We start from the raw sequence: 14,227 nt of genomic DNA, 5'->3' as shown, positions 1-14,227 counted from the left end.
GCAGGAAACCGGACCGCCGTCACCGCTGTTTTTCTCCGGGACTATAAAACCGCTGTCGCTGTGAAAACAGCCCAGAAGAAAGACGGAAAGGGAGTAACAACATGGGACGATAATTATTATTATCATTTTTTTTTTTAAGAGAAGGTGTTGTGCACCGACGATGACTCCCTGGGGGGATCCGTGAAGCTTATTTATTTTTATTTATCCCCATTTTCCTTCTCCCCCTCTGTCTTTTTTTTTACGTGTTCTCCTCCCTTGCTACTTTGGGGGGTGTTATTATTTCTTGTAAAGGAGAAGGCAGCGGGAGACAACGGGACTGAAACATGGAGCAAGCCGGCATCCTGAGAAAGTTTATCCAGGGGGTGAAGGCCATGAGCGAGGGGGACGAGGAGAGGGGAGAGGACAACTTCGGCAACGACTTTATGGTGGGTGTATACACGAATTCGCACGAGCTGAGCTCACCTATCCCCCTTTACTTCACCCACACACATACACACACACACACACACATCTGTCCCTTCCGCCTGACTTCCACCACACTGACCCACCGTGTCCCTCCTCCCCTCCCCGTCTCCCGGTTCCCTGGATCCCATAGGAGGTGAGGCAGGGGCGGCCACTCTCTGCCCTCTTCCTTTTCCTCCCATTTCCAGGCTTTACATGGCGGCCTAGCATTGTCTCACTCACTCACTCACACACACACACAACAGAGAACACCGCCGGCTGCTGTTCCTCCAAAAAATGAAGACAAACGGCAAACAAAAGAAAACAAGGACATTTATGAAAGAAAAACTTGTGTAGCTTGTGATTAACCGGTGGAATTTATTGGGCTTATTGTCTGGTTAGCTCGCGCTATTCCGTACAACATGCGAAGTACGATAATGTTTCACATTGCGATAACGGTGTGATTTAGCGATATTTAAACAAACATGTACATTGGCTGTGTTTTAAACCATTTTTGTTCATTGTTAACAAACAACATTAACGCTTAATGCCCCCCTTAAAGCAATACTCTTGACAAAGTCATCCCTTACAGCCCAAGATAAAAAAAAAAAAAAAAAAAAAGTATGCTAGCAAGGGCTTCTCAACAATTCACATTTGGAGAAAAATGACACAACAAACCAAAACGACTTGCCACCTATGCTAATTAGCTAGTTTTTATTACATTTATTGCAGTTTTAGCAACACTTATATGTCCTTTATGTTATCTATACTGTGCATGTTTAGCATGACTTGGATATAATAATTATATCCAATTCATAAAATAATTATAATAGTATAATTTTTAACAGTGTTGGGATACACTGCAGTGATTCATGTTCATCCCTCTGATGCTCAAGAAACAGTGAATATCCATTGACCACAATGAGCTTAATTGCATGTATTGTCATCATTGTTGTTCATAGATGGTTGTATAGTGCGTTGGAGCCGGGAATCTCTATGGAAGATGAGATGACTAGTTAATGATAGTGTATTTTTAGCTGCTAGATCCACAGAAAGACAACCCATTATCAGTATGGGCTTAAGCTTTTAGGCTCAGCACAGAGTTGAATCCACTGTGATTTAATATGCGAAAGGATGTCCGGAATAATTGAAGCGCACCTCGATGTAATTCAAAGAAATTCTTCAACATTACATACTTCAAAGCTAAATTAAAAACTCTCTCTATATCATTCAGGAAAGTTGGATTTATGGCGGTTCTATCCGTCCTTCACATACCCAATTAACTGGCCAGTGGGTAGTATAAAGCAAGGGTTACCTTAACTCTAAAAGGGACATTTGTTGTTCTATTGAACCTGTTTTCAAGTTAAAATGTGTTGCAAAAATGTGTACATCCTCCGCAGTAATATGTTTACCACGTTTACCATCTCTACATGACTGAGCGTTACCGTGTTTCAATGGGGGACTCAAAATAGGAGCTGTTCCAGCCTTGTGAAATAGCAGAAATAGCCACCAACAGGATAGCACTACTCAGATAACTTGCACGTATTTGTCCTCACTGTGCATTCATGTTAGTTGATTGGTTTTTAGACGTTTATCTTAGGAAAAGGCTCTGCTAACTGCGCGATAACAACACATTCTTGATCTGCATCTGCAGTCGTGTAAATTGAGATATAAAGATAAATACAAGCAGCCAGTTCTGACTGGGTGTATCAGAGAAGTGAAGTATTTTATTGTTGATTATTGACTGTCAGGAAAACTAGCTAATCAGCATCAGAACAGTGAACTTTTCTCCTTTTGCCTAAACACACACACACACACACACACTGCCTTCTCCTTACTTCCTACTTCATGTAAGCTGCTTGCTGGAGCTTGCAACATTCTTTCTTGGGCCATTTCATAACATTTTGTTCTTGCGTTAAAAGTGGAGCTACAGCGTATTAACCATTGGGTGCACGTTGACGAAAAGCCACAGAATAGGACAGGTCATTCTCCCTGAGATAAGATATTTGACACACCCTGAAATATGCAGAATTCTGCATACATGTGTCCGTCTTGTTGTGTGCCAATGACCCGGCCCATCCCGTTTGCAGAGAATGTGTCTCAGAAAACAGGGAAGTAGTAGATGTTGCGCAAAAAAACCACTACAAGACATTGGTGGAGACACGGAGAATAACTAGGACTAGTGAGCTGTTGGCTAACATATGGGCCATTTTTTACATAATGCATGTGATCATAAATTATTTAAACTGTAGCTATTAAATGGAATTATTATCTAGTGTAATCTCTTAAATAAATATTTATTTAATCTTAAATTTTTAATTAAATCCTGTGTATGGTTGACTGGGGGGGGAATGTGTGTGTTCTTGCTTTAGCTCCCGCCAAACCATACGCACACCTACGCATATTTTTAAGGTGCCTGCTGCAAGTTGACCACATCCCCCTGCTTTTTGGCGGCACAATAGATGAGGCAAATTGATATTAGACAATGTACGCTCTCATCACTGATCACTCACAAGCTCACACAAAGTTCATTTTGGGCCTGTGTGAAAGTGCTTCACCATTTCAATCCCCTGGTTATTGGAAGGAACATTATTTTTATGCATGCAATACTTGCAGAATGTTGACTTTTGTGGCCTCCATGTAAATGAGGCTTCAAGGCAGAATGTAGAGTTTCACCTCGACAGAATATTTAGCGTGAAGCTGCGGAAGAACTTGATCCGGATTGATTTAAACGCGGGCCGCGTTCCTGTGCGCCGAGCACAATTGATCAGGCGTCGTGCAAGTCAGCTGGTTGCCGTCGTTCTGCTGTACCAATTTCCAGATTTGTGTGAAGCTCTCAATTGCCGCAGTCAATCTCACAATAACACGGAGGGCTGTGCTCGTCTGCACACTGAGTCATCAGAACAGCCTGACAAAACACCCACTTTAACAGCCTATTGTTGTTTATATATAGAAAGTGTTTTATAGAGTTAATTACAGTGCTCTGGCCGTGCTCCGAGTCACAGATTACACTGTATAATTTGTTCAGTGTTCTTCTTCAGCTGTAGGGAACATGGAACAGGAACACTTGATGACATTTTCCTGCTTCCTACCCAATTGTGTCATTTTCTGGTTTTCTCTTTGTGTGATTTTAGAGAAACTTAAACAACTGCAATTACATGGCACAAGCCACTCACTTAGGCTGGGCAGTAAATTATTGCAATACATTTTATTCAACGGCAATGTTAGTTTTACTAATTTAAAAAGATTTTGGTTAAATATTTGGATTTTTTAATGACAATTTACTGCGTTCTACTTTCACGCAATGGCAAAAATGATATTACATTACAGTTAGCATTAATAGTTGTTGGTTAGTATTTGAATAATCTAAAATTCAGGTTGCGATTAATATGATTAATGACTCTGGTCTGATGACGGTATTATCCAGAAAGATAAAAAACTAATAAGATGAAGGGTGAAATTCATACTGATGTATCCCAGAGTGTTTCTCATGACGCAGGTTCTGCAGATCGGTGCAAATAGCTGCTTCCACACAACCAAACAATGGCGATCTTACGTATTTCATCAAGGGTGGTTATCATTTGGCTCTGTCAACCCACGACTTTCCAAACCAGCTATTATCGCGCTTATGTAAGAGAGACCGAGTTTAAAAAAAATCAAATAGAGCGTTACGAATGCTGCAGTATGAACCCATCCAGTGAAGCTTTAAAAGAAGATGACCTTAATTGAAATATTCTGGAAAATGTTGATTATGATTAATTAAATCCACACAAAAGTGTTAAAAATGAGACGCATAATGGCCCTGATCAAATATAAACGGTTAAACACTTTCAGTAAGTTAAAACTGCTCTAAGGCATTAATATGACATACGGCATAAACATCAAATTTCTGCATTATTCCTTTGTACTGACTCATCCCAGTGGCACTAGGTGTAAAAGCCAAGTCTGGCTTCACTTGAATCCAACTTCGTTTTAACAGCCGTGAATTTACCACGAGAAGTTGCTTGATCTTCTCCTGGTGTGACTGAGCTTGTCCAAAATTATAATGGTGACTCACACGTTTTGGCTTTGTGAAATCTAGCATAATTCTTCCAAGGGCAGTGCTGTCGCTGCCTGCTGTCGCGGAGACATGTAATTTCTTGCGCCTCAGTTGCGATGCGTCACTTCCTGGGGGGCAGAGAACGTGTCTGAGATGAGCGCACGTCGTCTCTGGGCTTTATCGTCTACGACAACTGTGTTCTGCAAACTCACTTTTTCGGTAATTTATTTATGTATTCTAAATGCCAAGGTGGCTGTTGTTATTTCAGGACTGTGTGCACTTCTGTGTTAGGACACATCACATCCAAGCTTCAGGGATGGATGAACCTGAAGTCTGAAAGAAACATGCTGTGACCGCTTCCCAAAATGCCTTTATGGTTTTGTATCTTTTTCAGGATCAGCCCACTTTACGACCGAGGCCTGGCAGGGCTGTAGTACCTTCAGAGGATAGGACATTTAAAAGATGCTCGTGATGATGTCATCCTTTGGCCAAATTCCTCCACTCTTTGAGTTAATGGCTCCTGAAAAGAGAAAGTATTGTGAGAAACTAAAAAAAGTTCCTCCACTATTTACTATTGCATCCCTGAGATTGAGAGGCCCATAAAACTGAGCACACATTTTAAGATCAGATCTGCTTGGTTCACAGACCACAGCTTTTAAAATGTACTGCTTTTTCTTTTCAAATATCATTTGTCCACCAATCAGCTCCACATGCCCTTCTCTGTGTTTCTTGGTATAGTGGCGTTGAGATCTTATGTCACCCGGTGACATTCCTGCACTGCACCCAGGAAGCAATGTTTATTTCTGTCTGAACCGCTGGAGGCAATGGCAACATCGCGCAAGTAAAGCAAAATGGCTTGGAGGTTGATTAAATTAAATTAGATCGTCCTCACTTTTTTGTCAAGTTTTGGACGACATACTAAAAAGTATGACTTTTTGGTAAAATTTTGACGACATACAATAGTATGACCTTTTTTGTCCAATTTTGGATGACATACTAACATATGACTTTTGTCAAATTTTAGACTACATGATATACTATGACTATTTTAGTCAAATTTTGGATGACATACTTACCAGAACTGCTCTGTATACACACGCAAACATTCCCCCAGTCAGGTCTGATAGTTTTGCTTGACAGTCAGTTTTCAGAGCAAGTAGACGGCATACCACATTGTTTTTGTTTAAGATCAAACCGAGGTAGAATACTAACTTATCCCATACACTAAACTTATGAGGGAACAATTTAAAAGCGGTATGTTTTCATATGAAAATATATTTAAGTATGAGCACATGCCTGGATATCACAGGCTCCATATGAAGTGGGAGGAGGAGGAGGATGCAGAAGTGTCTTTAATAAGGGTGTAAAAATTATTTCACAGATTGAGCAAATGCTGTTACAAAGTGGTTCAGGTTGGAAGTTAGGCGCGGTTTGAGAAGACGCGAGATAAACCACATCACCGCAATATGAAATGGCACACAGATCTGCGGTATGTCAAAGAGTGTGTGCTTCAAAAACATACGTGTACCTGTTTTTTTTGGGAAGGCTCGTTAATGTAACCTCGACTATGTGTGTGTGACCGTGTCGGGACCAGTAGTCCTCATAGAGCATTAACTGGTTATAGTTACGGTTAGGGATACTGCTTCGTGTACGCTGTCTAAAATGAATGGAATTGTAATGTAATTGTCAATGTAGTGTCCCAAGAAGAATAGCAGCTCCACAAACCTGTGTGTGTGTGTGTAGCTGCCCCACCTTTCCAAGCACATCTCACAGACTCCCATGCTCCTCGACATCAAAGAAAGCGAAAAAGTGCAAACACTCGCTTCTCTAAACAAGTGTCCTGTAGGGCAGACATGAAACGCACAGAGGGGAGGCAACACAAAAATGGGACGTGACAGTACCACACATGCTCTTGTGTGTGTGTGTGTGTGTGTAATAACAGTTTGGGCTGTCCATCAGGGGGGCTTCCCCTTCTCATTTCTGAGTTTGTGTGTGTATGTTAAGTGCCTGCACACACATCTTAGCTACCAACACATGATCTGAAAAACATTTACCCAAGTCCACACACACACACACACACACACATAGAGCAGCAGCACAGAGGTTGTTTTCAAGAGATGTGTTTAGGGAGCTAAATTCAGAAATTATTCAGAGTGGCCCTGACTAAAGCTGCACTTAAACAGACATTTGCTCTGCATTAAAAAAAAAAACAACCTAAAAGACCACGCTAGTAGTGGTGTGATGTTTCATGGGACGGTGAAATAAGATCAGCTAAAAAGAACCAAGACCATGTATGTGATTGGCCGTAAAACAATGATGTCGTCATGTATTATCACTGGCTGAGGTTTTCCTTTTTGATTCTTTGAGTATTTCCGTTGTAGGAAATTCAGACGTGAGCGCATTAAACGAGCCGTTTTTTTGCGTATCGCTCCTGGTATGTACGGTATGCTGCGTTCTCATTTTCAAACTCATCAGTCAGGCGTTGTGTTGAAAAGGAGCTGGAGGCGGCAGACCCCAGGTTTTTTTTTTTTTTTTTTACTGTGCAGCTCAGAGCCTCGGGTTCCTGTAATTTAATCTCAACACCCTGATTTATGACAAACCCTGTAGTTTTCACCTTCAGGGAATTATGTAAACACTTTGTTGCAGCTCTGTGTTTATTTCATTTGGTCAAGCGTCGTGAAAACTATGGAAACTATTTGAAACTTCAAAGTAGTTTGAAAGTCACATTATCAAAGTGTCAGAATTATAAGCACTGACGCTGTTTGTCCTGTACTCATTTCTCAGATCCATAAATTCACCATATACACTCACGTGAATGGTTATGTGTTGAAATGTTGCGTTCATGAGATTATGTATGTTGGTGTGTGTGTTTTGTAGTTACTGTAAGACTTCCCAATTTCTTTTTTGTGCCACTTTCGTTCTCACCCTCCCTCCCACGGTTTAACCCAGAAAACCCCTCTTTTACCCGTGAGCTGGTTGATTCTCAGAAGAGGCACAATATTTTGTTTTGCTCTACATTTAGAAACCATTCACAGGCATCTGTCTTTTTTAACCTTGGTGCTTGTGTAGGGTTACACATCTGTCGCCCTGGCCGCAGTCGCTGAAGCTTCACTGAATTATTTAATGCATTCAAGTAAGAAAAAGAAAGCCGAACAAAGGCGACGGATATTGTCCCTCGCCCCTTAGCCTTGTTGTTCGATACGTTTTCGCATGATTTGGAGCATCCTATCATTCACCGACTGTTTCAGGAAGTTTGTCTTAATGATGGACGTTTAGAGATGAATCTAAAGTTGACAAAGATCAATTTAAGTAACAAAAGACGTGTTGAAAGTAGAGCTGCAACTAACGATTATCGTTTGGTCCATAAAATGTACGTAAATGTTAAGAATCGTTGTTTGTTAAACCTGGTAATGATGACGTTCTCGAATGTCTTGTTTTTGTCCACAAACCAAAATGATTCAGTTTATGTGGAACAAAGAAACAAAGAAAATATTCACATTTAAGAAGATAAAACAATCAGAAATCTTGTTTTAATCGTGAAAAAAAGCTTTAAACCAATTATCACAATAGTTGACGATTAATTTAGTAATCGACGTTTGGAGCATCCTATCTTTCACCGATTGTTTCAACAAGTTCCTCTAGAAGTTTTGAGGTCGACAAAGACCAATTTGAGTATCAAAAGACATGCTGCTTTTCAAAAAGTTGATGTTTTAATCTGGTTGTGAAGCAGATATAATAATATATTTGTGAGAAGAAGGAGAAAAACCATCCCCTTAGTGTGTAAACGTGTGCATGAGAAAGCCTGCCGTGACCAAAACCAGAGAACAAAATTGATCAAGGTGGGGTTAGACCACATCCTTGAACACATGAAAGACCATGCCCTGTTTTTTTAATTACTTGTGTTGAGGAAATGGCCCACGTACACATCTCACAGATGCATTAACGTACACCAAGTTTCCTTGAGGTCAGTTTGGCATCAAGACGTCTTGGGAAACATCTTCTATTACTTTCTGCGGGAAAAATGGCAAAATTAACACATAGAAACACACACTTAACGACAGATGGTGATCGGGTAAGACGACATTTCCAAGTGTAAAATCGCTCGGGCACACAAGGTCACCAATTTGTCCCTCTGGAAATTATTAATGCACACACACACACACACGTACGTAGTAAGCGCACACTAGTGTAGTACACAGTAGACACACAATGAGCTCCTGTCCTAGATGATTGGGATTAGATGTGGTTTGTCCACATCTGCTTCCTGCTGCACGCCAAGATCCATTCCACAGTTCAGAAAATTACCGCCAGGCAAATACCAGCAACTCTTAGTTATGTTTGCAAAGTACAAGGATGCAACAAACACTCTGTGTTTCTGTCCAACATTTTGTCACAGCGAACAACATCACCTAACTCTTCTTCTCGTCGTCTTCTGATGAGCAAAAGGGCACAAATGCAGGTCATTCAAAGTCTGGTGCGCTTGTGAGTTGTCTAATTAGTTGAACTGTGATTATATCTTTAATAGTAGATAAATCTTCTTTTTCTTTACCCGTAATAACTTTGGGTTGACCTTTTAAATTGAATTTCCTCTTAAACGCCCTTTCAGTCGGCCCCTACATGCGAGGAGAGGTCATGCTGTGAAATTATGTCGGTCTTGTCGTCACAGAAAGTCACATAGCGATTAAAGCCGGTGGGGGGGCGGTGTCTTTTCAGGCCATTTTTCAAACCCCTTGTAAACGTTATGCGACAACAGCACGTGTGTTTTATGTTTTGTCCCATTTCCATTAAATCCTTTGAATCCATGCAAACTCTCCCCCCTCTCTTGCCTCGGACTCTCTGTAGGGCGGGAAGTTTTTGGTTCGTTTCCATCTTGATATTTTTATGAGCATTTATTATATTTTTTTTATTTGCACTGCGTTTAAAAATGGAGTGGAAAAAGGCTGAGACGAAAAGAATCCCAAGATCTGGCCAAAAAAGGTTTTTACACGGAGTAAAACGGGGAAGTTGTTGTCGTAAATGTCACCTGGAAGTAAATCCAGCGAATAAATTATAATTTACGTAAATTACGTCACTTTAATGGTACGTTAAAAAAAACGCTCCCAGGAGAAACAAAGACGGTGTCAGATGAAAGCGCAAGGTATGTGTGGAATGGACCAATGTTCCACCACATAATTTATTTTTGTCTCTTCTGCTTATTATTATTTTGTGGCTTTTCAAACTAAATTTGTTAGAATTTGTGATTCACTTGGATTAAAGAAAGAATCGTCTTTAAATAATGTTTTTTACTTGAAGATGGCACTTGAAACATGGCAAATTTCATTAACACATGTACCAAATATTCACATTTTCATCGGGAGAATTTGTAGAAAAAAGAGAGCAAAATTTGAGTTTATATCGTGAGTGCCGTTTTATTTAATATCTTGAAAGTGAAAAAGTGGATCAACAGATTATCTCACCGTCCTTCCATATTTCCTCCCCCTTCTACATCCCTTCCCTGCAGTTTTTGTTTTGTCTGCTGACGTTATGAAGGCGCAGACACGCTGACTCATCAGCTAAAAGGAAACATACGAGTCACGGGGGGGGGGGGTTTGTCTTCTTTTGTATGAGTTTCATACCTGGGTTCATACATGCAAGTTAATCCCCTTTATCAGTGCCCCACTGACCGATATTAGCCTGTAGCCATGAAGAGGAAATGGCTGTACATTAAGAGTGTGTGTGTGTGCGTATGTGTACTTTGGCAAAGGCTGCTAATTGTTGGACATAATCTTCTTCAGATCTTTGGTTAATGAGGATATCTGTGTTGTGCATGCGTGCGTGCGTGTGTATGTGTGTGTGAGAAAGAGTTTGGACTGCTGACTCAGACGTACAGTCAGGGTGTGGTTTGTTGTTATTTCCTTTTTGCGATTGTGCTTAATTTGACATTTGTGTGAGTAGCAGTGGACACCTGACATGGTGACATGTTCTCCGTATCCTGTTTTTTTTTTACATTATCAAGATACCATTTAAAGGAGTAGTGAGTAATTTTTTTTTGGATCATCTCAGTATTGGGGGTTGGACGAGAGACTCTAGTGCGTTTCTGGAATGTAGAATAAAGTTCTAGCTGGGTAGTGTTTTTGTTACCTTGGAAAAAATTAAATTTAAGCTTTAATTTAATACTTATTGTCATACATAGATTGTTTACAATCGAAAAAGTAACCATTGTATTTGAATTGAAGGCTTTATTTCCAATGTGTTTGTGTTACATTTTTTAAGTTGAGGCCACATAACAATGAATTATACAACAATAAATTGCAACACTTGCGATTTGCCATACTTAAACACATCACTAAAACACGGTTATTACTAATTTAGACCAAATTAAGTACAAAAACTGACAATGAAGAGTCATTTTATGCTCTATTTCTTTGTTGGGAGGATACATAATTGGATATTGGAAACAGAAACATCTAAAATCGGATATAATAATAATAATCAAAAGATTCTATATCCCATACTTTACTATGCACAGACTGTAAGATAAAAATCAGCAGTAGCATTTTAGCTGAGTCACATTGTGGTCTGTTTTTTCTTCTTTATGGAGGAACAATATTGGTTTCACAGTTGGAGAATTTTGCCTTCTAAATAGTGTGAAATGGCCGTAAGAGCACAAATGTATTGTTAACAGCTTTATAGATTAAAACATGTCAAATGCCTGTGGGATATCTATTTCCGTATCTACTGCAAGGAAGCAAATAAGTCCATTTACTTTATAAATATGTATAATGCATTTAAAACGCTTGTTTATAGCCTCTCGCTGACACGTCCACAACAGTGCAGCGTAGGTGGCTTCTGTGCATTCTTATCTTTAAATGTGTGAAAACCAGAGAAATCTATTTGAGAGGGGGATATAAAAAAGCCAAACAAACCCAACCCTTAGAAGTAGAAGAAGCAGCTTCCTGTGATGCATATTTTGTTCATGTTAGATTTTAGATTGTGGTCCAATAAATGAAAGTATGTACGTAACGTGTATCGACTCTCATATCTCAGACGTCGCCACTTTTCCTCCCTTATATCTATATTAAAAAATCGGTATATTACATAAGAGAAAACAGCACCGTGTTACTTCATTCCCTTTATAAATGAATTTAAAACTCTTGAGGCTCGCTGCTCTGATTTGGGACAGTACAAACACACAGAACATTATTGAACTGTCATTGTACGAGACACAGAGTGACAGATGCAAGCTTTTAGTGTCACACTAACCCTAACCCACACACACACATGCATGCCCACAGTTCACGAGATGGATTTGACCTATTTTAGCGTGTTTGTGTGTTGGCGTGGAAGGTGACCGTCAGTACAGCCTCTCACTTCCTGACCACACGCACGCAAGAAAAGCGCTTCTTCTCTCCCCACCACCACCACCGTTTCTGCAGGAAGAGCATCTGTTCCACCAATCAGTGCTCAGTGAAGGGTTCAAACAGAGAATGTGTTGCTCTGTGTATATATATGTGTGTGTGAATTATTCACTGCGTCAGGGAAATATAGAGATGCTGACTTATTCAGCCTGGAGACAGAAAGTAGGTTAGGTTAGACTTTTACCTCACTTTACCTCCATTTTTTTTATTATTCTTTCTTTAATCTTCTGTCTTTTCCCTCCTTCACAGTTCCTGCTCTGGCACCCTCTAGTCATTTTAGGCCAAGTCAGGTCATTGTGAAGAAATGTGTCCGTGTGAGCGCACATGACTCACTCCCACCGTGAAGGGGGTCTGTGAAGTTGGCACCGGGCTCTTTTTGGGGCAACGCCCTGTATGTCTGCATGTATGTGTGTGTGTGTGTGTGTGTGAGAGGAGTGGCAGTGGAAGTCAACCATTCACAGGAAACTCGCCAGCTCACATTCATGCTGTTTTACACTTACGACTGATGGGAAGTCAGAAAGTAATAGAATCGACGGGGAGTAGACGCAGAATGTGGAAAGACTGAGTCCCGACACGTTTTTTTGTGCTTTTAATTTGAAAGTGAAATGAAGTAAAATGTGTAAAAAATACTTGGCTGAACAGTTAATCACAATGAGAAAGAAAAAGTTTCAGTTTATGATGCCAATTAAAAAAATGACAGTCACAATCACATAGGGCTGAAATATTTACTCGATTAATCAATTGCCAAATTAATCGTCAACTATTTAGAGTGTTTTTGAGGAAGTTTTCTGATTTTTGTTTTCAGCTTTTTAGATGTAAATATTTTCTAGTTTCTTTGCTCCACGTAACAAAGAAAGCATTATGCATGTCATTATCAGTAGTGCTGGGCACGTTAACGGCGTCAACGTTAGCGCATGACACGTTTCCATGACGACTGACCAGAAAAAGACGCGCGTGACGCCATGTTTACGTGCCGTGACACCGGAGCGCGCCTGCAGTTGAGCTAACGAAAAGAGCAGCGCTACAAATAACCAGCGTACCTGTGTACTGTGTATGTGTGCCTCTGTTTTTAAAGTTTAGCATTACTTAAGAGACTCATTTTAACAATCAGGAGTCACTGAAACATGACGTAACGCTCGTCTTTTTCCGGTCAGTCGTCATGGACGTGCGCCATGGGTTAATTTTGCGTAAACGTTGATGCTGCTATCGCTGTTTTAACGTTATCAGTAATGTTTAGTTTTTGGACAAGACAACAAGACGAGACATTTGAGAGCATCATCCTTTCCAGGTTTCAGAAACGCGGATCTACATTTTCAGACCTTTTATCGACCAAACGATGACTCCATTAATCGAAAATAATCTAAACCGCAGCCATATAAAGTACATTTTTTTTCTTTTTGGTTAATTTAAAAAAAAAAAAAAAAGAAAAGAAAGAAGCCTCGCTTTCTTTAAAGCGAGGTTTGAATCTCCTCGCTTACGCTGCCACATCAGTGCATTTACATATTAACTAACGTGTGAAAAACCACAGGAATCTTTTTGAGCAAACCTCTCTGGTTCCTGTGAAGTTGAAGAAGCTTCCTGTGATACATGAGAACCTGTATCACACCTGTGTCCTCCCCCTTATAACTATTACACATTATAATCTGTATTATATAATAGAAAACATGTACTGCAGCTTCTTAATGTTTGCTTTTCAGGACAGTAAATAAAATATTTAAGCCTGAGTGAAAGTCACTGGTAGAACATAGCACTCATTCACACATTAAGTGATTTAAATGAGGTGATAAAGCGCCATTTTAATCACCGGTTAATGATTGTCTGCAATGAAAATTTAACACCCCACACAAAAGTCAGATAGATATGCTATTATTACTAAATCTGACGAGTAGAAGCATCAAATTCACATATTTCCTCTAAAATAATGCATAACTTGAATCCACCTGACTTATTATTGTTCAACCCCGCTGTCGGCTCTTTATTTTCCCTCGTTTTTCTCGATTTTTCTCATTGCATGTTTGTCGTCTGGTGTGAATAAACAACACAAACAAGAATTAAAAGAGCTCATTAACTTAGTTACCAAGAGCCTCTTAAACGCGTCGGCTCTCCGTCTTTTCCTTCTTCGACTTCCTCTCCTTCCTTTCTCTTTCTTTTTCTCCTCCTCGTCAAATCACTCCCTTCCTCCTCCGTCATATAAAACACTCATACTCTCCTTTCCTTTCCTTCTTCCCTCCCTTTTTTTCCTCCTCTGCTCGCTTTACTCATACAGAGCAGCAGACAAAGATTTTTTATTTCTTTAGCTTCCTCCAGGCTTCTTTATTATTTTGCACACGCTTGTGTGTGTGTGTGTGTG

At 40.0% G+C, this 14,227-nt stretch overlaps 1 protein-coding gene across 1 annotated transcript in view; it reads left to right on the top strand.

Annotated features, from left to right (window-relative positions):
• Positions 1-323: 323 nt before the first annotated feature.
• ptpn12 (protein tyrosine phosphatase non-receptor type 12) overlaps positions 324-14,227 on the top strand; it is a gene marked incomplete at its 5' end in the record, with an annotated part of 39,727 nt that continues 25,823 nt past the window's right edge. The window contains one exon of the mRNA XM_083907312.1: positions 324-425. Coding sequence (XP_083763438.1) covers positions 324-425 — 102 coding nt within the window. The remainder of the gene's footprint in view (positions 426-14,227) is intronic.

Source organism: Microchirus variegatus (genome assembly GCF_963457635.1).
Source record: "Microchirus variegatus genome assembly, chromosome: 20".
Taxonomy (NCBI): Eukaryota; Metazoa; Chordata; class Actinopteri; order Pleuronectiformes; family Soleidae; genus Microchirus; species Microchirus variegatus.
Note: the sequence above shows the minus strand (reverse complement) of the source record. Positions and strands in the feature narration are given on the sequence as shown.